At 42.7% G+C, this 25072-nt stretch overlaps 2 protein-coding genes across 4 annotated transcripts in view; both read left to right on the top strand.

Moving 5' to 3' along the window:
• Window positions 1–25072, top strand: part of LOC110528894 (oocyte zinc finger protein XlCOF6-like) — a 680129-nt gene that overhangs the window by 341170 nt on the left and 313887 nt on the right. The window lies entirely within an intron of this gene.
• The window catches only part of LOC110514545 (zinc finger protein 883-like), a 98722-nt gene that overhangs the window by 37440 nt on the left and 36210 nt on the right, over window positions 1–25072 (top strand). Inside the window, exons 4-5 of one of the 3 annotated variants that reach the window (XM_036951261.1) lie at window positions 18466–18711; window positions 19355–21176. The exons of 1 other annotated variant lie outside the window; for it this stretch is intronic. In XM_036951261.1, the coding sequence (XP_036807156.1) occupies window positions 18466–18711; window positions 19355–20316 (1208 nt within the window). In that variant the 3' untranslated portion in view covers window positions 20317–21176. Of the gene's footprint in view, window positions 1–18465; window positions 18712–19354; window positions 21177–25072 lie in introns of those variants that run through there. One more of the 3 variants, XM_036951262.1, reaches the window with a different exon arrangement.

Genomic DNA, 25072 nt, shown 5'->3' with positions numbered 1-25072 from the left:
TATGTTGAAATACCGTTGATTCAACCATTTTGTGCCCAGTTGGCACCTTGTCAGTTGTGCTGTGTTTTGTTAGCTTCTATTGAAAATATATTAACTTGGATTTGCCCTTAAGGTTGAACTCACAATGAAACAATTTGTGGTGAGAACCAATATAGATAATTAGATATGATATTGATTTTGTTTGATATAGATATGAGCAAGGCATATTGTGATATTGGTTTATCTTTGCTGTTAACCTACACTTTTATGTATAGTAGAACAGCCTTCGCTCAAAACCTTCTCAATTTAGCAACAACCACTTGACCACGGGCATTCAATTGATTCCTATTGTGTTCAAACTGTTGAGGTATGTTACACACCCAGAACAATCACACTTGGCCCAACCAGCATTCAGCATAAGTTTTCTGGACTTCACAAAGCCATGGAAGTGAAGTGTAGACAGTTGCATTGTTATTCATTGAAATAGATATGATCTCAATGGAGGCTGCTGAGAGGAGGACGGTTCATAATAATGGCTGGAAAGGAGCGAATGGAACGGCATCAAACACCTGGAAACCATTGAAACCATGTGTTTGATGTATTTGATACCATTCCAACCATTACCATCAGCCTGGCCTCCCCAATTAAGGTGTTGGTAGACACAACATGTATCAGATAGAGATGTTGTGATGATCAGTTTTCACCACTAGTTTGGGATAATGTTTTTACTACTAAATTACTGTTTCTTTAATTATAAACAGGCTATGGAATGACTGACTACATGTGTTTATTAAATTGTATTTTCTAAACTAGATTTGTTATTTTAGTCATTGATAATAAATGTGTTTGGAAAACCACATTCAAGCTGACTAAATTGATCTGCCAATGAAACATGAAGTCTGTATATTTCTTTTTTTATTTTATTTATCTGTTATTTTACCAGGTAAGTTGACTGAGAACATGTTCTCATTTGCAGCAACAACCTGGGGAATAGTTACAGGGGATGAATGAGCCAATTGTAAACTGGGAATTATTAGGTGACCGTGATGGTTTGAGGGTCAGATTGGGAATTTAGCCAGGACACCGGGGTTAACACCCCTACTCTTACGATAAGTGCCATGGGATCTTTAATGACCTCAGAGAGTCAGAACACCCGTTTAACATCCCATCCGAGAGACAGCACCCTACACAGGGCAGTGTCCCCAATCACTGCCCTGGGGCATTGGGATATTTTTTAGACCAGTTGAAAGAGTGCCTCCTACTGGCCCTCCAACACCACTTCCAGCAGCATCTGGTCTCCCATCCAAGGACTGACCAGGACCAACCCTGCTTAGCTTCAGAAGCAAGCCAGCAGTGGTACGCAGGGTGGTACGCAGGGTGGTATATGAATTTGTACTGGTCAAACTCTTCTCTTTTGCGTAATGAATTACAAAAAACTATGTTTCAAGTGACATATTTACTGTTTTTCTGAAGCTGAACAAGACAGGAAGTTGAAATTAAAGTTTTAAGTTCCTGGGCCGATACATCACAGACAAACTGAAATGGTCCACCCACACAGACAGTGTGGTGAAGAAGGCGCAACAGCGCCTCTTCAACTTCAGGAGGCTGAAGAAATTTGGCTTGTCACCACAATCGAGCATCCTGTCGGGCTGTATCACAGCCTGCTACGGCAACTGCACCGCCATCAACCGCAAGGCTCTCCAGAGAATGGTGAGGTTTGCACAACGCAACACCAGGGGCAAACTACCTGCCCTCCAGGACACCTACACCACCCGATGTCACAGGAAGGCCAAAAAGATAATCAAGGACAACAACCACCCGAGCAACTGCCTGTTCACACCGCGATCATCCAGAAGGTGAGGTCAGTACATGTGCATCATAGCAGGGACAGGGAGACTGAAAAACAGCTGAAAAACAGCTTCTATCTCATCAGTCAGCTAAACAGCAATTACTAACTTAGTGAAGCTGCTGCCTACATTGAGCCCCAATCACTGGACACTTTAATAAATGGATCACTAGTCACTTTAAACAATGCCACTTTAATCGTGTTAACATATCTTACATTACTCATACCTCATGTATATACTGTATTTTATACCATCTATTGCACCTTGCCTATGTCGCTCGGCCATTGCTCAACCATATACTTATATGTACATATTCTCATTCACCCCTTTAGATTTGTGTGTATTAGGTAGTTGTTGGGGAATTGTTAGATTACACTGCACTGTCGGAACTAGAAGCACAAGCATTTCACTACACTCACATTAAAATCTGCTAACCATGAGTATGTGACCAATAAAATGTGATTTGATTTGAGCATCACAAAGCTAAATCTGACCTATTCTCTAAAATGTTTTGTCAGCATAAGCAGCTGTGAGACCTGCTAGAGTACTGCAACTTTATTGATCTCCTGAATCATTGTAGTTATGGGGGGTTATCTTTACAGTAAATATAATGCTTTTGTTTAATTCGTGGAATTCAAAATAATACATGTTTATAGATTTACTCAGTACATGTCAAGACACCAGTACACAATGGGACATTGTGTCTTAAGGCCAGGAGATAGAAGCAGTTTCATTCTCTCTGTCCCAGCTTTGATGCACCTGTACTGTCTCAGCCTTCAAGATGGTGGCAGGGTGAACAGGCCGTGTCTCGGGTAGCTGAGGTTCTTGATGATCTTCTTGGCCTTCCACAGAGATCATCTACGATGAATATGTTATGGGTTGAAAAACTTAGACACTAAAACAGACACCCCTTTCGTTTTTTTAAAACCAAGGATTACTTGTGTAGCTAATCAAGTTCACTTTTATATTTTACATGCTTTAGCTGAAGTTAGTCCATCAGTCCAATAGATGTCCCTGTTGCACTGTGGTGGTGGGGGACAGGAAGTTCCGGTTTGGCGCTCACCATTCTTCATAATAAAGAAAACGCCCGAACTGTGCTTTCCCTTTCTCGTTATTTCTACAGGTATGTAACAGCACGTTTAAACTGCCTAATATCGAAATGACGTAATAACATGTTAGATAACACATCCGTCAAGCTGTTGGGGCGGCAGGTAGCCTAGTGGTTAGAGCGTTGGGACAGTAAATATATAAAATAGGTTTCTATTCGAATCCCAGAGCCGACTAAGTAAAAATTTGGCCCTCTGCTCCTGAACAAGGCTGTAAGGATTTTTCTTAACTGACTTGCCTAGTTAAATAAAAATAAAATAATGTTTGGGAAAGGTTTTGTCTTATTTTTCTGTCCACCCGAGTGAGCGAAGAACGTGATAAAAAAAATATTTTACGAGCACATGGCGAGGTGTCCACCACACGTTTAAAATTGTGAGGATTTCCAGGTTCATACTCAGTGAGTTTCGCCTGGGGATGTTCTGTACAAAAAAGTTGTGGAAAGTTGCAGATAGAAATGTTTGAATAGAACTGACATGATTCCTAAGAATCAGAAGCATGTTTGTTCTACATGATACATTTCTATCTGAATGTGGCCAACGTCTCCGTCCTCCACCTACGTGAAGCTAGCTACAATAACGATTAGCCTCAAACGTAGAATTTTCGGTTCACCCTGATTTGAAAGTAATGCAAACTGATACAAATTAATGGAATCAAGTCATATTTGGACTAGATAACGCCAAACATGGTTGCAATGTTACTTAATTAAAAATGAATTACAATAATTATTTAGTTTGAAAATAAACAACAAAACTGTTATAATCCCACTGTGGATGTATTAGACTATATAATTGCATTGGGGACATTTTTATATATACTTATAGAACGGGTTGGTTTGTGCACCCAGGAAACGGGTGACACCCACAGAAAACGATTACTAAGAGTTAACACACATATTAAGCTTCTTAGCTCTTATCAAATCAAATTATTGCAGGACTTTGTCTGAAAAATCACCTTCCCAGTCAGTCTATTACAGGGGTTCTCCAGTACTATTTGAGAAGGTCCGGTCACACACATTTCCTAGTTGGCAAAGGTCCAGATGGATATTGTCATTTATTGCCATGGTAACAAATCCCTAACTTGCAACCCATATGACCCCAAACTGTTCACAACCCTCTTGTTGGTGGAGAGAGCATTTAGCAGTTTTAAAGGTAATATCCCACAACCCTCTTGTTGGTGGAGAGAGCATTTAGCAGTTTTAAAGGTAATATCCCACAACCCTCTTGTTGGTGGAGAAAGCATTTAGCAGTTTTAGAGGTAATATCCCACAACCCTCTTGTTGGTGGAGAGAGCATTTAGCAGTTTTAAAGGTAATATACCACAACCCTCTTGTTGGTGGAGAGAGCATTTAGCAGTTTTAGAGGTAATATCCCACAACCCTCTTGTTGGTGGAGAAAGCATTTAGCAGTTTTAGAGGTAATATACCACAACCCTCTTGTTGGTGGAGAAAGCATTTAGCAGTTTTAGAGGTAATATCCCACAACCCTCTTGTTGGTGGAGAGAGCATTTAGCAGTTTTAAAGGTAATATCCCACAACCCTCTTGTTGGTGGAGAAAGCATTTAGCAGTTTTAGAGGTAATATCCCACAACCCTCTTGTTGGTGGAAAGAGCATTTAGCAGTTTTAAAGGTAATATACCACAACCCTCTTGTTGGTGGAGAAAGCATTTAGCAGTTTTAGAGGTAATATCCCACAACCCTCTTGTTGGTGGAGAGAGCATTTAGCAGTTTTAGAGGTAATATCCCACAACCCTCTTGTTGGTGGAGAGAGCATTTAGCAGTTTTAACGGTAATATCCCACAACCCTCTTGTTGGTGGAGAGAGCATTTAGCAGTTTTAGAGGTAATATCCCACAACCCTCTTGTTGGTGGAGAAAGCATTTAGCAGTTTTAGAGGTAATATCCCACAACCCTCTTGTTGGTGGAGAGAGCATTTAGCAGTTTTAGAGGTAATATACCACAACCCTCTTGTTGGTGGAGAGAGCATTTAGCAGTTTTAGAGGTAATATCCCACAACCCTCTTGTTGGTGGAGAAAGCATTTAGCAGTTTTAGAGGTAATATCCCACAACCCTCTTGTTGGTGGAGAGAGCATTTAGCAGTTTTAGAGGTAATATCCCACAACCCTCTTGTTGGTGGAGAGAGCATTTAGCAGTTTTAGAGGTAATATCCCACAACCCTCTTGTTGGTGGAGAGAGCATTTAGCAGTTTTAAAGGTAATATCCCACAACTCTACACATTTTGTGATGGGGCCAATATGTATTTTTGGGCTGTTTTAGAGCAAGTTTCCTGCAATTCTACACATTTCAATTTCTGTGTGTTTATATGATACCAGGGGTTGAAGCCCAACCAAACAGTATTATTATGTATATTTTTGGGGGACCCGGGGTCCGTATTGACCCCGTTCAGTTACAGTCTACCAGTTGAGTATGGAGGGTCTTTTGTTTGTGTTGGACATTCATATTGCACTCTACAGTCTTACCTATGGATTGTTCAGCCTACTCAGTGACACCCACAGAACACAACTATGTAGAGTTTACACAAATATTAGCATCTCAGCTCTATTGCAGGACTCTGAAACCTCTGTTGTCCGGGAGTTGGACCCCGTCAGCTAAATTGTCATGATCATCAGTGGTTTCAAGTTTCTCTGTACATTTTGGACGAGATGATCATAGCAAAAAAAATGATACTTCTACATTTCCCACTGTGTTAAACACATTGATTCTCATTGCAAATCAGCTCAGGATAACTCCTGATAGAGTTGGGTAGCTGATGGGTCTATTCAGTGCTTAAATAGACACATTTATTAATCACAGGAACCAGCCAATGCAACTGCCTACAACATGGATGGATGTTCATAACCTTCCATTGCAGGCCGACACTGTAAGACCCTAGAAAGGACGGACCGACGTCGACATCTTTTGGATGTCATTTTTTAAATTTGGCCCAAACATTAGACCTGAACAAATCTGAACCAATCACTCAGACATCATTAGGCAGGTTTCCATTGACCCAGGTGCATTCGACTAAAGCAATGTTGCTAAAATACGGTGAAGACACTATTATTCAGGAAAATAGTACTTAGTGCTGCCTAAAACATACTGCAAACTTGTACTGAATGTTTTATTGTAATTTATGCGTTTATGTAAATTCAGGAGATCTACTATAGATTAAGTTCATTTAAGTTGTGTGGCTTAATTTAAAGCATGTACTTTGTGTCTAATGTGAATTAATTAATGTTTTGTTGTCAATGCTTAGTTACCAGATCTATTGAAATGAGATCAGTTCTTGACTTGGACAGGAGCTCATCAGAGCTGAGTACCGGCACCTCAAATTTCTACTGTTTGAGCTCATGTTCCTCTTATAGAATATTAGTTCAACAGTATTGTGGAGTTCCTGAACCTAAATATAAACAATATTATTAGAGAATAAAGAAAGTGCCAGAACTGTCAAGACTAACTTTTGTATCCGGTTCTCTTTATTACTACAGGCCGACTCAGATTAAGTCTGAGGTCGGTAACGTCAACAGTGAGGACAAACCCAGCCTGCCTCTCTCCTTCCACACTGAGTCCAAACCTACAGTCACTGGGTCCTGATTGTGACAGTGGAGCCCAGTTGGCACTGCAGGATCCAGAGATGGCATCAGTGAAGCTGGAAGACTGCAGTCCAACACTGGAGCTGAATGTCAACATTAAAGATGAAGAAGAAGAGGAGGAGAAGATTGGAACATCTGTTTCTCATGGTAAGAGCAGGTTCTAACTAACTAAGTTTGTTTTTCATTCCAACTTCCCACTGTGTATGAAAAGTTGCAGTAGAACTGTTTCATGATGAACTGTTTCAATGAGAAGGTAGATGTTATTTCATGCTACTGAGACTTTCATGGTTTGACACCAGTATTGTCAGCATTTGTTTTATTCACTGGGCTGTCTGGAGTGATCAGAGAGGAGACTAAAGAGGTGAAGTAGACAAACTGCCAGTGTTTTAAAGTTCTATGAAACGAACCTTGAGATACTTTTAGAATATTTGTATTCCCCTTTTGCATTGCACAGCCTATTTATATGAATACTTACAGGTAGCCTAGTGGTTAGAGCGTTGGGGCCAGTAACCTAAAGTTTGCTGGATCGAATCCCTGAGCTGACAAAGTAAAAATATGTATTTTTTCCCCTGAGTGAGGCACCCACAGTTCCAAAGACGTGGATGTCCATTATGGCAGCCCCCCGCACCTCTCTGATTCAGAGGGGCTGCATTACTTGCTGTTTGGGGATTTTAAGCTGGGTTTCTGTACAGCACTTTGCGATATCAGCTGATTTAAGAAGGGCTTTATAAATATATTTGATTTGATTTGGGTTGCGGAAGACACTTTTCAGTTGAATGCATTCAGTTGTACAACTGACTAGGTATCCCCTCTCCCATTCAGAAAGTATTTAGACCCCTTGACTTTTCCCACATTTCTAAAATGGATTAAATAAATAAAAAATCATTCATCAATCTACACACAATACCCCATAATGACAAAGAAAAAATAGTTTTTTATAAATGTTTTCATGAGATGCAGTGCTTCCAGCCCCTTGAAGCGTTGAAGGTCCCCAAGAACACAGTGACATCATCATTCTTTTTTTTTAAACACATATATTTATTAGTTCCAAGTAGAACAATTACATAAATACAATTGTATTTTCTCTTTTCACCCCCCCAACCCAAAGAGAGATGAAAACATAACAACCAAACATAAAGAAATCCAATAATATAAATAAATAAAGCATAATATACAGTTGTAGATAATGTAGATTACTCTTCAACTAGAGTCAATATTCACATAAAATATAGAGAATATACAGTTGTAGATAATGTAGATTACTCTTCAACTAGAGCCAATATTCACATAAAATATAGAGAATATACAGTTGTAGATAATGTAGATTACTCTTCAACTAGAGCCAATATTCACATAAAATATAGAGAATATACAGTTGTAGATAATGCAGATTACTCTTCAACTAGAGTCAATATTCACATAAAATATAGAGAATATACAGTTGTAGATAATGCAGATTACTCTTCAACTAGAGCCAATATTCACATAAAATATAGAGAATATACAGTTGTAGATAATGTAGATTACTCTTCAACTAGAGTCAATATTCACATAAAATATAGAGAATATACAGTTGTAGATAATGCAGATTACTCTTCAACTAGAGCCAATATTCACATAAAATATAGAGAATATACAGTTGTAGATAATGCAGATTACTCTTCAACTAGAGCCAATATTCACATAAAATATAGAGAATATACAGTTGTAGATAATGCAGATTACTCTTCAACTAGAGTCAATATTCACATAAAATATAGAGAATATACAGTTGTAGATAATGTAGATTACTCTTCAACTAGAGCCAATATTCACATAAAATATAGAGAATATACAGTTGTAGATAATGTAGATTACTCTTCAACTAGAGTCAATATTCACATAAAATATAGAGAATATACAGTTGTAGATAATGTAGCTTACTCTTCAACTAGAGTCAATATTCACATAAAATATAGAGAATATACAGTTGTAGATAATGTAGATTACTCTTCAACTAGAGCCAATATTCACATAAAATATAGAGAATATACAGTTGTAGATAATGCAGATTACTCTTCAACTAGAGCCAATATTCACATAAAATATAGAGAATATACAGTTGTAGATAATGCAGATTACTCTTCAACTAGAGTCAATATTCACATAAAATATAGAGAATATACAGTTGTAGATAATGTAGATTACTCTTCAACTAGAGTCAATATTCACATAAAATATAGAGAATATACAGTTGTAGATAATGCAGATTACTCTTCAACTAGAGCCAATATTCACATAAAATATAGAGAATATACAGTTGTAGATAATGCAGATTACTCTTCAACTAGAGCCAATATTCACATAAAATATAGAGAATATACAGTTGTAGATAATGCAGATTACTCTTCAACTAGAGCCCATATTCACATAAAATATAGAGAATATACAGTTGTAGATAATGCAGATTACTCTTCAACTAGAGCCCATATTCACATAAAATATAGAGAATATACAGTTGTAGATAATGTAGATTACTCTTCAACTAGAGCCAATATTCACATAAAATATAGAGAATATACAGTTGTAGATAATGCAGATTACTCTTCAACTAGAGTCAATATTCACATAAAATATAGAGAATATACAGTTGTAGATAATGCAGATTACTCTTCAACTAGAGCCAATATTCACATAAAATATAGAGAATATACAGATTTACAGTTCCAATGCTTCTACAATATCATCAGTTTGCAAAAACTCATTAAACAGATCCCAAATATTATGACACTCTGGGGCTTTCTTTTTCACTATATAAGTACATTTTTCAAGAGCCAGGCTTGATGTTAATTATTTTTACCAATGACCAAGTGAGAGGGAACTTGCATACTTCCAGTGGAAAGCAATTGAACGTCTAGCTTGTAATAGACCGAGGTCAACCATTTTTTAAATTTTCCCTCCTATGTAAAGAGATATTCTCTGGGTAAAGATTTAGGAGGCATAGCTTATGGATTAGTGGTATTGGGGTAGAGGTCATCTCAGAGAAATAGCGCAGTACTGAGCTCCAAAACATTTGTATCTCAGCACATTCCTCCAGGCAATGATACAAGGTGCCTTGAACATACAGGTCTGGGTTATTAGGGTCAAATTTCAAAAGAATTTGCAAATAAAGTCATTAAAAATCCTACAATGTGATTTTCTAAAATGTTTTCTTCTCATTTTGTCTGTCATAGTTGAAGTGTACCTATGATGAAAATTACAGGCCTCTCTCATATTTTTAAGTGGGAGAACTTGCACAATTGGTGGCTGACTAAATACTTTTTTGCCCCACTGTACATATACATATGAGATGAGTAATGTAGGGTATGTAAACATTATATTAAGTAGCATTGTTTAAAGTGGCTAGTGATATATTTTACATACATTTCCATCAATTCCCATTATTAAAGTGGCTGGAGTTGAGTCAGTGTGTTGGCAGCAGCCACTCAATGTTAGTGGTGGTTGTTTAACAGTCTGATGGCCTTGAAATAGAAGCTGTTTTTCAGTCTCTCAGTCCCTGCTTTGATGCACCTGAACTGACCTCGCCTTCTGGATGATAGCGGGGTGAACAGGCAGTGGCTCGGGTGGTTGTTGTCCTTGATGATCTTTATGGTCTTCCTGTGACATCGGGTGGTGTAGGTGTCCTAGGTGCCCCCGGTGATGTATTGTGCAGACCTCACTACCCTCTGGAGAGCCTTATGGTTGTGGGCGGAGCAGTTGCCGTACCAGGCGGTGATACAGCCCGACAGGATGCTCTCGATTGTGCATCTGTCGAAGTTTGTGAGTGCTTTTGGTGACAAGCCGAATTTCTTCAGCTTCCTGAGGTTGAAGAGGCGCTGCTGCGCCTTCTTCACGACGCTGTCTGTGTGGGTGGACCAATTCAGTTTGTCCGTGATGTGTACGCTGAATAACTTAAAACTTACTACCCTCTCCACTACTGTCCCATCGATGTGGATAGGGGGGTGCTCCCTCTGCTGTTTCCTGAAGTCCACAATCATCTCCTTTGTTTTGTTGATGTTGAGTGTGAGGTTATTTTCCTGACATCACACTCCAAGGGCCCTCACCTCCTCCCTGTAGGCCGTCTCGTTGTTGTTGGTAATCAAGCCTACCACTGTAGTGTCGTCCGCAAACTTGATGATTGAGTTGGAGGCGTGCATGGCCACGCAGTCGTGGGTGAACAGGGAGTACAGGAGAGGGCTCAGAACGCACCCTTGAGGGGCACCAGTGTTGAGGATCAGTGGGGTGGAGATGTTGTTACCTACCCTCACCACCTGGGGGCGGCCCATCAGGAAGTCCTGTACCCAGTTGCACAGGGCGGGGTCGAGACCCAGGGTCTCGAGCTTGATGACGAGTTTGGAGGGTACTATGGTGTTAAATGCTGAGCTGAAGTTGATGAACAGCATTCTCACATAGGTATTCCTCTTGTCCAGATGGGTTAGGGCCTATTTGGACCTATTTGGGCGGTAAGCAAATTGGAGTGGATCTAGGGTGTCAGGTAGGGTGGAGGTGATATGGTCCTTGACTAGTCTCTCAAAGCACTTCATGATGACGGAAGTGAGTGCTACGGGGCAATAGTCGTTTAGCTCAGTTACCTTAGCTTTCTTGGGAACCGGGACAATGGTGACCCTCTTGAAGCATGTGGCAACAGCAGACTGGGTTAAGGATGGATTGAATATGTCCGTAAACACACCAGCCAGCTGGTCTGCGCATGCTCTGAGGACGCGGCTGGGGATGCCGTCTGGGCCTGCAGCCTTGCGAGGGTTAACACGTTTAAATGTTTTACTCACATCGGCTGCAGTGAAGGAGTGTCAGCAGGTTTTGGTTGCGGGCCGTGTCAGTGGCACTGTATTGTCCTCAAAGCGGGCAAAAAAGTTATTTAGTCTGTCGGGGAGCAAGACATCCTGGTCCATGACAGGGCTGGTTTTCTTTTTGTAATCCGTGATTGACTGTAGACCCTGCCACATACCTCTTGTGTCCGAGCCGTTGAATTGTGACTCTACTTTGTCTCTATACTGACGCTTAGCTTGTTTGATTGCCTTGCGGGGGGAATAGCTACACTGTTTGTATTCGGTCATGTTTCCGGTCACCTTGCCCTGGTTAAAAGCAGTGGTTTCAGTTTCACGCGGATGCTGCCATCAATCCACGGTTTCTGGTTTGGGAATGTTTTAACCGTTGCTATGGGAACGACATTGTCAATGCACTTTCTAATATACCCGCTCACCGAATCAGCGTATTCGTCAATGTTGTTGTTGGAAGCAATGCGGAACATATCCCAGTCCACGTGATCGAAGCAGTCTTGAAGCGTGGAATCAGATTGGTCGGACCAGCGTTGAACAGACCTGAGCGCGGGAGCTTCTTGTTTTAGTTTCTGTCTATAGAGCAACAAAATGGAGTCGTGGTCAGTTTTTCCCGAAAGGAGGGCAGGGGAGGGCCTTATATGCGTCGCGGAAGTTAGAATAGCAATGATCCCAGGTTTTTACCAGCCCTGGTTGCGCAATCGATATGCTGATACAATTTAGGGAGTCTTGTTTTCAGATTAGCCTTGTTAAAATCCCCAGCTACAATGAATGCAGCCTCAGGATATGTGGTTTCAAGTTTGCAAAGAGTCAAATAAAGTTTGTTCAGGGCCATCGATGTGTCTGCTTGGGGGGGAATATATACGGCTGTGATTATAATCGAAGAGAATTCCCTTGGTAGATAATGCGGTCGACATTTGATTGTGAGGAATTCTCATTTTATTTTTTTATTTTTTTATTTCACCTTTATTTAAGGTAGGCTAGTTGAGAACAAGTTCTCATTTACAACTGCGACCTGGCCAAGATAAAGCATAGCAGTGTGAACAGACAGCAACAGAGTTAATAACACAGTAGAAAAGTCAATAACACAGTAGAAAAAAAAGAGTCTATATACATTGTGTGCAAAAGGCATGAGGAGGTAGGCGAATAATTACAATTTTGCAGATTAACACTGGAGTGAAAAATGATCAGATGGTCATGTGCAGGTAGAGATACTGGTGTGCAAAAAAGTAAATAAATAAAAACAATATGGGGATGAGGTAGGTAAATTGGGTGGGCTATTTACCGATGGACTATGAACAGCTGCAGCGATTAGTCAGGTGAACAGAAGGACTTGAGTACCTGTATGTTGTTGTGATCACACCACGTCTCTTTAATCATAAGGCATACGCCCCCGCTCCTCTTCTTACCAGAAAGATGTTTGTTTCTGTCGGCGCGATGCGTGAAGAAACCAGCTGGCTGCACCGATTCCGTTAGCATCTCTGTAGTGAGCCATGTTTCCACGTAGCAAAAAAACGTTACAGTCTCTGATGTCTCTCTGGAATGCTACCCTTGCTCGGATTTCATCAACCTTGTTGTCAAGAGACTGGACATTAGCGAGTAGTATACTAGGGAGTGGTGTGCGATGTACCCGTCTCCGGAGCCTGACCAGAATACCGCTTCGTTTGCCTCTTTTACGACGTCGTTGTTTTGGGTCGCAGGCTGGGATCCATTCCGCTGTTGTCATATCGATCCCATTAACTTTTTAGGGTTGTAATCCCGTTAAGGTATTATCACGTTTGGTAAAGGTTTGATATTTTATTTTTGTGTGGAACCGAATGATTGTGATCAACTATTTTACAAGTCACATAGCTAGAAGCTTTTGGTTTGTCTGAATAAATGTACATAATTTCCTCAATGTAGTTTTAATAAAGAATACAAGTATTTGAGCTTTCTGAGTTTGTTTAGCATGTTATTCATTTTGTGTCAAATTCACGAGCTGGTAAAATGGAGCTGTCCACTCTGTCTGCTCCAACAGACTTCAGTGCTGGTGCAGAGAGACCATTTCATGGTCACACTCCAGTTTTGAAGCTTAATGTAATGATCATTAGTTTTCTACATGTGTACTAATAGTCAGACACCTTCAGTTGCTTCTATCTTTATCTATAAATGTTACTATGGTGTGAACGGGAAACACAATTGGTTTTTGATTAAAATAATACAGTGAAGACCAGGTTAACTAACGTTGTACTAAATGTTTTTTTGCCATTTATGTGAATTGGGGAAATCTACTTTAGTTGAAGTGCACTTACTTTGTGTAGACTAATTTTAAAGTGTGTACTTTGTGTGATATGAATGAATTAATGTTTTGTTGTCAATGCTTAGCTACCTGATCCATTGAAATAAGATCAGTGCTTGACTTGGACAGGAGCTCACTGGAGCTGAGAACCGGCACCTCAAATGTCTACTGTTTGCGCTCATGTTCCTGTCAAGGCTTTGGGTAACTGGTGAAAAGGAGTCAGATGCAGGAGAGTTGAGATGCGTGGACAAGGTATTTAATACACAAAAAAATATGGGTATAGAAACAATACAACCGTCCATGAAATATACCGGTACCACGAATAAACGGGCGGTCATACAAAGCCCGGCAACAAAATATCAGCTGTCAGATAAAGTCTTCAACATAGAACAAACACGCACACATACATGTGTGAAACAGAGGGTTAAATACGGAATCTATAATGGGGGAATTGAAACCAGGTGTGAAAAAAACAAAGACAAAACAAATGGAAAATGAAAAGTGGATCGGCGATGGACCAGCCACTACCGGCCTGAGGAGAGACGCATGGAACAAGGGGTTAATATGGCAATCGGGGGGAAGCTGTAACCTGTAACAAACCTTGTTCAGTCTCCTCAGGACTTTGAATGGCCCCACAAACCACGGGCCCAGCTTCCGGCAGGGCAGGTGGAGGGGCAGGTGAAGGGTCGAGAGTCACCGCTACGGTCTGCACCAGTCTTCTGACGCCTCCCGGCCCACTAAAGGTGTACATGAGCGGCGTCCCATGTCTCCTACGAGCGCCTAAACCAGTCATCCACCGCAGGAACCACGATCTGGCTCTGATGCCTAGGTGCCAGAACCGACTGGTACCCCAGTACGCACTGGAAGGGGGAGAGGTCCAGTGGCGGAGCGAGTTTTGGGCCATCTCTGCCCATGGTATGAACACTGCCCACTCCCCCGGCCAGTCCTGGCAATAGGACCGTAAAAACCTACCCACATCCTGGTTCACGCTTTCCACCTGCCCATTACTCTCGGGGTGAAAACCTGATGTAAGGCTGACCGAGAACCCCAGACGTTCCATGAACGCCCTCCAGACCCTTGATGTGAACTGGGGACCTCGATCAGATACTATGTCCTCAGGCACCCCGTGGTGCCGGAAGACGTGTGTGAACAGGGCCTCCGCAGTCTGTAGGGCCGGTAGGGAGACCGGGCAAAGGGATGAGACGGCAGGACTTAGAAAACCGATCCACAACGGCCAGGATCGTGGTGTTCCCCTGTGAGGGAGGAAGATCCGTTAGGAAGTCCACCGACCGGTGCGGCCACGGCCGTTGTGGAATGGGTAAGGGTAACTTCCCTCTGGGCATGTGCCTAGGAGCCTTGCACTGGGCGCACACCGAGCAGGAGGAAGCATAAACCCTCACGTCCTTAGCCAAGGTGGACCACCAGTACTTCCCACTGAGACAACGCACTGTCCATTCGATACCCGGATGACCAGAGGAGGGTGACGTGTGGGCCCAATAGATCAAACGGTCGCGGAACAGCAGACGGAACGTACAGATGCCCAGCTGGACACTGGGAGGAGTGGGCTTGCACGTAACACCCGCTCGATGTCCGCGTACAACTCCCACACTACTGGTGCCACCAGGCAAGAGGCCGGGAGTATGGGAGTGTTATCCATGGACCGCTCCTCCGTGTCATACATCCGGGACAGTGCGTCTGCCTTAGCGTTCCAGGAACCTGGTCTGTAGGACAGGGTGAAAACAAAATGGGTAAAGAATATGGCCCACCTTGCCTGGCGAGGGTTCAGTCTCCTCGCCGCCCGGATCTATTCCAGATTGCGGTGGTCAGTCCAGATGAGTAAAGGGTGTTTAGCCCCCTCAAGCCAATGTCTCCACGCCTTCAAGGTCTTGACGACAGCCAACCGCTCCCGGTCCCCCTCGTCATAGTTTCACTCCGCCGGGCTGAGCTTCTTCGAAAAGAAGGCACAGGGGCGGCGCTTTGGTGGCATACCTGAGCTCTGAGAGAGCACGTGTCCTAACCCAGCCTCGGACCCGCGTCCACCTCCACTATGAACGCCAAAGAGGTATCCGGATGAGCCAGCACGGGAGCCGAGGTGACCAAAAGCCCTGTCCGCCTCAGCCGACCACTGCAAACGCAGTGGTCCCCCCTTCAGCAGTGAGGTAATGGGAGCTGCTCCTTACCAAAGCCCCGGATAAACCTCCGGTAGTAGTTGGCAAACCCTAGAAACCACTGCACTTTCTTTACCGTGGTGGGAGTCTGCAAATTACGCACAGCTGAAATGCGGTCACTCTCCATCTCCACCCCTGATGTGGAAATGCGATACCCTAGGAAGGAGACGGCCTGTTGGAAGAACAGGCATTTCTCAGCCTTGACGTACAGGTCATGCTCCAACAGTCGTCTAAGTACCCTGCGCACCAAGGACACATACTCGGCGCGTGTAGTGGAGTATATCAGAATGTCATCGATATACACCACTACACCCTGCCCGTGCAGGTTCCTGAAAATCTTGTCAACAAAGGATTGGAAGACTGGCATGACAAGGTACTCATAATGGCCTGATGTTTTACTGAACGCCGTCTTCCACTCTTCTCCCTCCCGGATACGCACCAGGTTGTAAGCGCTCCTGAGATCCAATTTTGTGAAGAAGTGTTCCCTGTGCATTGACTCGATCGCACTGGCTATGAGAGGCAGCGGGTAACTACCTCACAGTGATTTGGTTAATGCCTCGATAGTCAATTCACGGGCACAGACCTCTATCCTTCTTCACGAAAATAAACTCGAGGAGGCAGGTGAAGTGGAGGGCCGAATGTACCCCTGCCCCAGAGATTCGGAAACATATGTTTCCATTTCCTCCCCGTCTCCTCTTGCGACGGGATACACGTGACTCCTGGGAAGTGTATACCAGGAGATTTATCGCACAATCTCCCAGTCGATGGGGTGGTAATTGAGTCGCCTTCTTCTTACAAAAGGTGAGAGCCAAATCGGTATATTCAGAGGAGATGCGCACGGTGGAGACCTGGTCTAGGCTTTCCACTCTAGTAGCACCGATGGAAACCCCTAAACTCCTCCCCGAGCACTTTCGTGACTTTCACTTTCTTTCAACACCCCGTGAGAGCGGTCTGTTGCCACGAAATAGTGGGGTCATGACAGGCCAACCAGGGTAGGCACAGCACCACGGGAAACGCAGGAGAATCAATAAGGAAGAGACTGATTCTCTCCTTGTGACCCTCCTGCGTAACCATGCCCAGTGGAGCGGTGGCCTCCATAATTAGCCCTGACCCTAATGGTCGACTTTCTAGGGCGTGCACAGGGAAGGGCATATCGACAGGAACAATGGGGATCCCTAAACTATGGCCAAATGATCTGTCAATAAAATTCCCAGCTGCGCCTGAATCTACGAGCGCCTTATGCTGGGAATTCGGTGAAAACTCAAGAAAATTAATAAACAAAAACATGTGAGCAACCAGGGGCTCTGGGTGAGCCTGGTGCTGACTCATCTGGGGTGACACGAGAGTGCGCTGCCTCGACTCCCAGAGGAACCTCCCTAGCACCGACCGGCAGTGTGCACTCTGCGGCCACAGATGGTGCATGGAATGGCCCCGCCTCCGGTCGCACTAAGTGCAGCACCTCCCAGCTCTATGGGCGTCGGAGCGGTGGTGCTGGGGGATGGAATCGACAGACCCCGATCTGGATGTCCGCGGGTAGCCAGCACGTTATCCAGCCGGATGGACAGGTCCAATGTGAGAGTGATGTCCCTGCAGGCCAACTCCCGACGGACGTCCTCGCGCAGACTGCACCGGTAGTGATCGATCAGGGCCCTGTCGTTCCATTTCGCGCTGGCGGCCAGGGTCCGGAAGTCCAACACGAACTCCTGTGCGCACCTTGTCCTCTGCCTCAGGTGTACGAGACGTTCACCCGCTGCTCTACTCCCAAGCGGGTGGTCAAAGACTGCCCGGAAGCGGCGGTTGACATCCCAAAATGGTCCAACGCGGCTTCTTCTTCCCCCCCATAAGGCGTTGGCCCACTCCAGGTCCTTCCCTGAGAGGCAGACCACGCTCTCACGGCCTGAGGGAGCTCGGTGGACGGTTGCCAGGTAGAGCTCTAGCTGGAGCAAGAACCCCTGACATCCCACCGCCGTACCATCATACTCCCTCGGGAGGGCGAGCCGAATCCCACTGGGAGCAGGTGAAGGAGGGGTGATTATAGTTGAAACTGGTGGTGCTGGTGGAGACGCTGGAGGAATTCCTCCTCTCTTCCATCGCTCCATGGTTTACAGCACGCGGTCCATGGAGCTGCCGAGATGCTGGAGAATAGCAGCGTGCTGCTGGACTCGCTCTTCGATCGCTACTGAGGTGCGTGTTTCTGTCAAGGATGTGGGTAACTGGTGAAAAGGACTCAGGCACAGGAGAGTTGAGATGCGTGGACGACGTATTTAATACACTAAAAAACACCAGTATAGAAACAATATACCGGTACCACGAATAAACGGGCGTAGATACAAAGCCCGGCAACAAAATACCAGCCGTCAGATACAGCCATCAACATAGAACAAACACGCACACATACATGTGGAAAACAGAGGGTTAAATACCTAACATGTAATGGATTGGTGATGGCTAGAAGACCGGGGACGTCGACCGCCGTGCGCCGCCCATGACCGTTCCTCTTATAGAATATTAGCTCATCAGTATTGTTGAGCACCGTCCTAAATATAAACAGTACCAGCACCTATTTCAGTCCAAGTCAAGCACTGAATTAGATAATTGAACATATATTAAACTTTTAGAGAATAAAGAAAGTGCCAGAACTGTCAAGACAATAACATTTGTTTCTGTTTCTCATTGTTACTACAGGACTAGAATTAAGTCTGAGGCCGGTAACATCAACAGTAACGACAAACCCAGCCTGCCTCTCTCCTTCCACACTGAGTGCATACCCACAGTCACTGGGTCCTGATTGTGACAGTGGAGCCCAGTTTGCACTGCAGGATCCAGAGATGGCATCAGTGAAGCTGGAAGACTGCAATCAAACACTGGAGCTGAATGTCATCATTAAAGATGAAGAAGAGGAGGAAAAGATTGGGACATCTGTTAATCATGGTAAGAGAAGGTTCTAACTTAGTTTGTTGTTTATTTCAACTTCCCATTGTGTATGAAAAGTTGCAGTAGAACTGTTTCATGATAAACTGTTTCAATGAGAAGGTAGATGTTATTTCATGCTACTGAGACGTGCATGGTTTGACACCAGTATTGCCAGCATTTGTTTTATTCACTGGGTTATCTGGAGTGATCAGAGAGGAGACTAAAGAAGTGAAATAGACAAACTGCCAGTGTTTTAAAGTTCTATGAAATGAGTCTGTGTAGTTTCTAACCCTTGTGATACTGAGTAGAGGATGACACGCCCCTTTTTAGCTTTCATCTCTTACCCACTTTTAGAATAGTTTAATTCGCCTGTATTGTACAGCCTACTGATATGAATACATATGTTACCCGGTACAGACAGAAGAGGACCGGCCACCCCTTTGAGCCTGGTTCCTCTCTGTTTCCTCAAAGGTTCCTACTTTCTAGGGAGTTTTTCGTGGCCATTGTGCTTCTACATCTGCATTGCTTGCTCTTTTGGGATTTCGGGTTGGTTTCTGTAAAGAACTTTGTTACAACTTATGTAAAAAGAGCTTCATAAAATACATTTGATTGACATGTATATCACACAATTTGACTGGTTGTTCTGATATTGTTCACACAGGAGACCACGTTGAGACATTCTCTACATCCAGAGAGCATCAGCAGGAAAATCACAGAGCAAAGATGTCTCACCACTGCCCCGATTGTGAGGAGATTTTCCCATTTCTATCAAAGCTAAAAATACACCTAAAAATACACACAGGAGAAAAGCTTTACTCCTGCTCTGAATGTGGAAAAAGCTTCAGAAGATCAACTGCACTAAAAATTCATCAGATAACACACACAGGAGAGAAGCCTTACTCCTGCTCTGAATGTGAAAAAAGCTTCAAAAGATCAACTGCACTAAAAATTCATCAGAGAACACACACCGGAGAGAGGCCTTACTCATGTTCTGAATGTGCAAAATGCTTCACAACATCAACATCACTAAAATGTCATCAGAGAACACACACAGGAGAGAAGCCTTACTCCTGCTCTGCATGTGGGGCGAGTTTCTCTCATCTGCAATCCTTAAAATATCATGAACTTAAACACACAGGAGAGAAGCCTTACTCCTGCTCTGCATGTGGGGCGAGTTTCTCTCATCGGCAAACCTTAAAATATCATGAACTTAAACACACAAGAGAGACGCCTTACTCCTGCTCTGCATGTGGGGTGAGTTTCTCTCATCGGAAAACCTTAAAATATCATGAACTTATACACACAGGAGAGAAGCCTTACTCCTGCTCTGACTGTGGAAAGAGGTTCTCTCTATTGGGTACTTTAAAACACCATGAACATGTACACAAAGGAGATAAGCCTTACCCCTGCTCTGACTGTGGAAAAAGTTTCTTTCACCTGGATACCTTAAAACAACATGAACGTATACACAAATTAGAGAAGCCTTACTCCTGCTCTGGCTGTGGAAAGAGATTCTCTCACCTGGGATACTTAAAAAGCCATGAACGTATACACAAAAGAGAGAAGCCTTACTCCTTTTCTGACTGTGGGGCAAGTTTCTCTCATCCGGACACCTTAAAATGACCTGAACATATACACACAGGAGAGAAGCGTTACTCCTGCTCTGACTTTGGAAAGTGTTTCTCTTGAATGTGCCATTTCAAAAGACACCAAGGGAAACACGAGTGGAGCCTTACCACTGATCTGACTATAGAAAATGTTAAAACACCAGCTGAGCTTAAAGGTCATTAGAGAAAAGACAAAAGGAGATAAGCCTGACTTCTTCTCTCAATGTGGCAAGAGTTTTTACCAATTGGGAAAACACACCAACGGCTACACGCCGTATCACTGCTCTGACTGTGGGAAGAGATTCTACAGATTGGGCCAATTAAAAAGACACCAATGTACACAAAGGAGAGAAACCTCATCAGTTTTCTCAGACCAGCTAAGATTAGACACTCCACTTAATTATCATGTCATTAAATAATTGGCAACGTTGAATTGGATCAAATGAAGAAAGTGTAGAACACTATTGTAATCCTGTAGTTTCTCACTTTGAGAGAACAATGCAGAGGAAAGGGAGTGTTATAGAATGTTAGCCTCTCTTTACTGATCAGTGTGCACCTTGTCAGTTTTGGTGTGTTTTGTTAGCTTCTACTGTAAAGATATTGAGATTACCTTGAATTTACTTTTAGGGTTGAATATCCTCTGTGAGACGTCTCACAATGGAGTCTGATGGGTGACTGGGTGGTACTGCTTCCCTCTGCAGGTTTCTGTGGGAATGAGCTCGTAGACACAACATACACTGATTTTGCAAATCATTAAGGACACCTGCTCTTTTCATGACATAGATTGACCAGGTGAACCCAGGTGAAAACTATAATCCTTAATGATATACAGTGGGGCAAAGAAAGTATTTAGTCAGCCACCAATTGCGCAAGTTCTCCCACTTAAAAAGATGAAAACAAAAAAATCCAGAAAATCATATTGTAGGATTTTTTATGAATTTATTTGCAAATTATGGTGGAAAATAAGTATTTGGTCACCTAAAAACAAACAAGATGTCTGGCTCTCACAGACCTGTAACTTCTTCTTTAAGAGGCTCCTCTGTCTTCCACTCGTTACTTGTATTAATGGCACCTGTTTGAACTTGTTATCAGTATAAAAGACACCTGTCCACAACCTCAAACAGTCACACTCCAAACTCAACTATGGCCAAGACCAAAGAGCTGTCAAAGGACACCAGAAACAACATTGTAGACCTGCACCAGGCTGGGAAGACTGAATCTGCAATAGGTAAGCAGCTTGGTTTGAAAAAATCAACTGTGGGAGCAATTATTAGGAAATGGAAGACATACAAGACCACTGATAATCTCCCTGAAGATGAAACGTGGCTGGGTCTTTCAGCATGACAATGATCCCAAACACACCGCCCGGGCAACGAAGGAGTGGCTTCGTAAGAAGCATTTCAAGGTCCCGGAGTGGCCTAGCCAGTCTCCAGATCTCAACCCCATAGAAAATCTTTGGAGGGAGTTGAAAGTCTGTGTTGCCCAGCAACAGCCCCAAAACATCACTGCTCGAGAGGAGATCTGCATGGAGGAATGGGCCAAAATACCAGCAACAGTGTGTGAAAACCTCGTGAAGACTTACAGAAAACATTTGACCTCTGTCATTGCCAACAAAGGGTATATAACAAAGTATTGAGATAAACTTTTGTTATTGACCAAATACTTATTTTCCACCATAATATGCAAATAAATTCATTAAAAATCCTACAATGTGATTTTGATGAAAATTACAGGCCTCTCATCTTTTTAAGTGGGAGAACTTGCACAATTGGTGGCTGACTAAATACTTTTTTGCCCCACTGTAGTTATCTGTATTTATTTTGGATCCCCATTAGCTTTCAGTAGAAAACAAGATACTGCAGTTGCAGTGGGCTAAGGAATGAAAACACTGGAGAATTTTAAAAACATTGCCTGGTCTGATGAATCCCTGTTCCTGCTGTTTCACACTGATGGGAGGAAACCACGAGTACAACATTGCAGGCTGGTGGTGGTGGTATGATGGTGTGTTTTCATGCCACATATTGGGCCCCTTGATAAAAGTGGAGCAACGTTTGTGTAAAAATCATTGCCAATCAGGTGCATCCCTTCATGTTGGCCAGGAATGATTCCAAGAACATGACAGGGAATTCAGCTTACTGCAGTGGCCTGCTGAGTCACCAGATCTCAATCCAATTGTGCATCTGTGGGAGGACATGGAAGAAGCTATTCAGAGTAGATCCACTCCCAGCCAACTTGACACAATTGTGGGAAGCATTGGAGTCAACATGGGCCAGCATCCCTGTGGAACGTTCTCAACACCTTGGAGAGTCCATACCCCGACTATTGAGGCTGTTCTGAGGACAAAAGGAGGTATAACTCAATATTAGGAAGCCATTCCTAATGTTTTGCGCACTCAGTGTATATCAGATAAAGATGTTGTGGTGATAAGTTTTCAGCATTAGTTTGGGTGGATTATTTTATATTACTAAACAATTTTGTTTAATGATAAACAGGCTATGAATCGACTACTTGTGTTTATTAATTTGTCTTTTAATACTAGATTCATTATTTTAGTCATTGATGATGAATGTATTTGAATAACTGTATTGAAGTTAATTGATCTGGCAGGGAGCCAGCGGTTAAGAGTGTTGGGCCAGTAACTGAAAGGTCGCTGGTTTGAATCCTGAGCCGACTAGGTGAAAAATCTGTCATTGTGCCCTTGAGCAAGTCAATTAACTCTTATTTGTCCTGTAAGTCTCTCTGGATAAAAACATCTGCTAAATGACAAGAATGCAATGAAAAATAATGTTTGTACATGAATTCATGCTGGGCAGCCACTTTTTTCTGATGTGTATAATTAAATGAAATAAACTTTTTAGTTAAATATTGTATTTTGTCGTGGTAATTTCCTGTATTACTAAATGATGAGTTTACAAACCACACACAGGTCAGAGTTATATTTTAAACTCCATCTTTAATTATATGAGCTTCACCATAGCCCTTTGACTCTCAGATCAATTCAGTGTCTATAAATGAATTCTCTTAGAGTGCTTACAAAAGAATACTTAGTATATTTTATAGCCAAGATACACCCCTCTCAACTCACATGACGAACCACAGATCTCAGGAACTTCACAAAGACCTTTTACTTGAAAGAGGATAATCCCATAGCCAGACAGCATTAGCTATAAATTATCGTTCAGTTTGGTGTCTTGGATGAGGTTCTACTTCTCGTTCTTGGTACTTCATATTACCAAAACATTACCTCATCCAATGGCATATATCAATTGTCTACTTTAGATACTCCCATCTCAAATACACCCCACCCATGGACGAGTGAGCCTCTAGGTCATGTACTATCTCAAAATTCAGACATTGTGGAGCCCTTCACATGGTTTCACAGATAAATTCATGATGAAGACAATGTTCAAACCTGAATTCTCCCTTTCTGATATTCTGCCTATTACCAGACATGTAAAAGACAAGCCTGACCTCTCCCCTCTCTGGGCCCTGTCGTAGAGAATCATTTCAAAATATAACACTTACAAGAACTTGTGAATTCAATATAGGCTTTTAATACAAACATATCAGGCTAGATGGTCCGCGGAACACACCCTTTTCCAGAGCACTGGCTCTGTCTTTATACACATACAACATATGAGTCCATCCCACATGCAAATGAAGTTACTTCCCTCAGTCCATCTGCCACCATTATCTTTCAGTCCAGGCTTCTTCCATGTTCATGCCTAATAACGCCTGTATCCGCTCTTGATTACATTACAATGGTGGCAGGACCCTTTCATGTCCTAAAATTAATGTATATCTATATTACCCTAAGCACTTATGGCCTTTACCCTCTCTATCTAATCTTTATAATGATGTCCTGCTCCTTCCATAATAGATAATGTATTTAAGGGTCACCTCCTCCTCTTTGCCCTAAGCCCTTATGCACAGTAAAGCACGTATGGCTTCGGCCATTACACTTATGTCTGTTTAATCTTTGGTTTCCTGTCCGCTTTCTGTTTGTGGTCTAATGTATACCTACCTATCTTTGCTCAATAGTGTCATATCTGTCTCTATATGTAACCAAAACTACAACAGCCCCACGTGACTTTTCCCTAGAGGAGATAGGAAAATGTGTAGTCCAACAGTATAGTCCAAAAGAAGACATTCTAATGACAAGTATAAAGTAAATAGAACATCTATGTTACCTAACTAATTCTGATTCAGCTACGAAAATATACAATACACAACATTACCGCTTTGTTTATCCTGGCCAGAGGGACATGACCCTACTAGAGCAACTAAGTTAGTGTTAATGTTAGCTAGCATGCAAGTATCCAAGCAGAGTTTCTCATGTTAGCCTAGAGAAATAATAGTTTGCGACATTAATGGAAACGGATCATTAATATAGCAACCGTATCAAATTACAAACGTTTTTAAAAATGTTGATGCTTACAATTATCCGCGTGTCGTTGTGTTATGGTCTTGAGGAACAAATGGCGGGTGAATGACTTGCTTCTTTCTCCCAGTTTTGAGGCATGACGGTTTATACATTGTAATACATTCCGTTGTGATATTGTAAACGAACATCGGTTTCTTTTGGAGCGCGATTCATCAACAAGTCTGTATTTTGGGGAGATAATTTGAGGCCAGGAAGATGGTGAAGGAGCCATTATGAAAGGTAGTCAGTCAGAGTGACCAGTAGTGGTTTTGTATTGATTTCATGCATCTCAGAAGAGTAGAAGGAGAAAGCATTGTGTTTTTCGGAGCAGGGCAGCGATTAAAGGGTG

Source organism: Oncorhynchus mykiss, chromosome 18 (genome assembly GCF_013265735.2).
Source record: "Oncorhynchus mykiss isolate Arlee chromosome 18, USDA_OmykA_1.1, whole genome shotgun sequence".
Taxonomy (NCBI): domain Eukaryota; kingdom Metazoa; phylum Chordata; class Actinopteri; order Salmoniformes; family Salmonidae; genus Oncorhynchus; species Oncorhynchus mykiss.
Note: the sequence above shows the minus strand (reverse complement) of the source record. Positions and strands in the feature narration are given on the sequence as shown.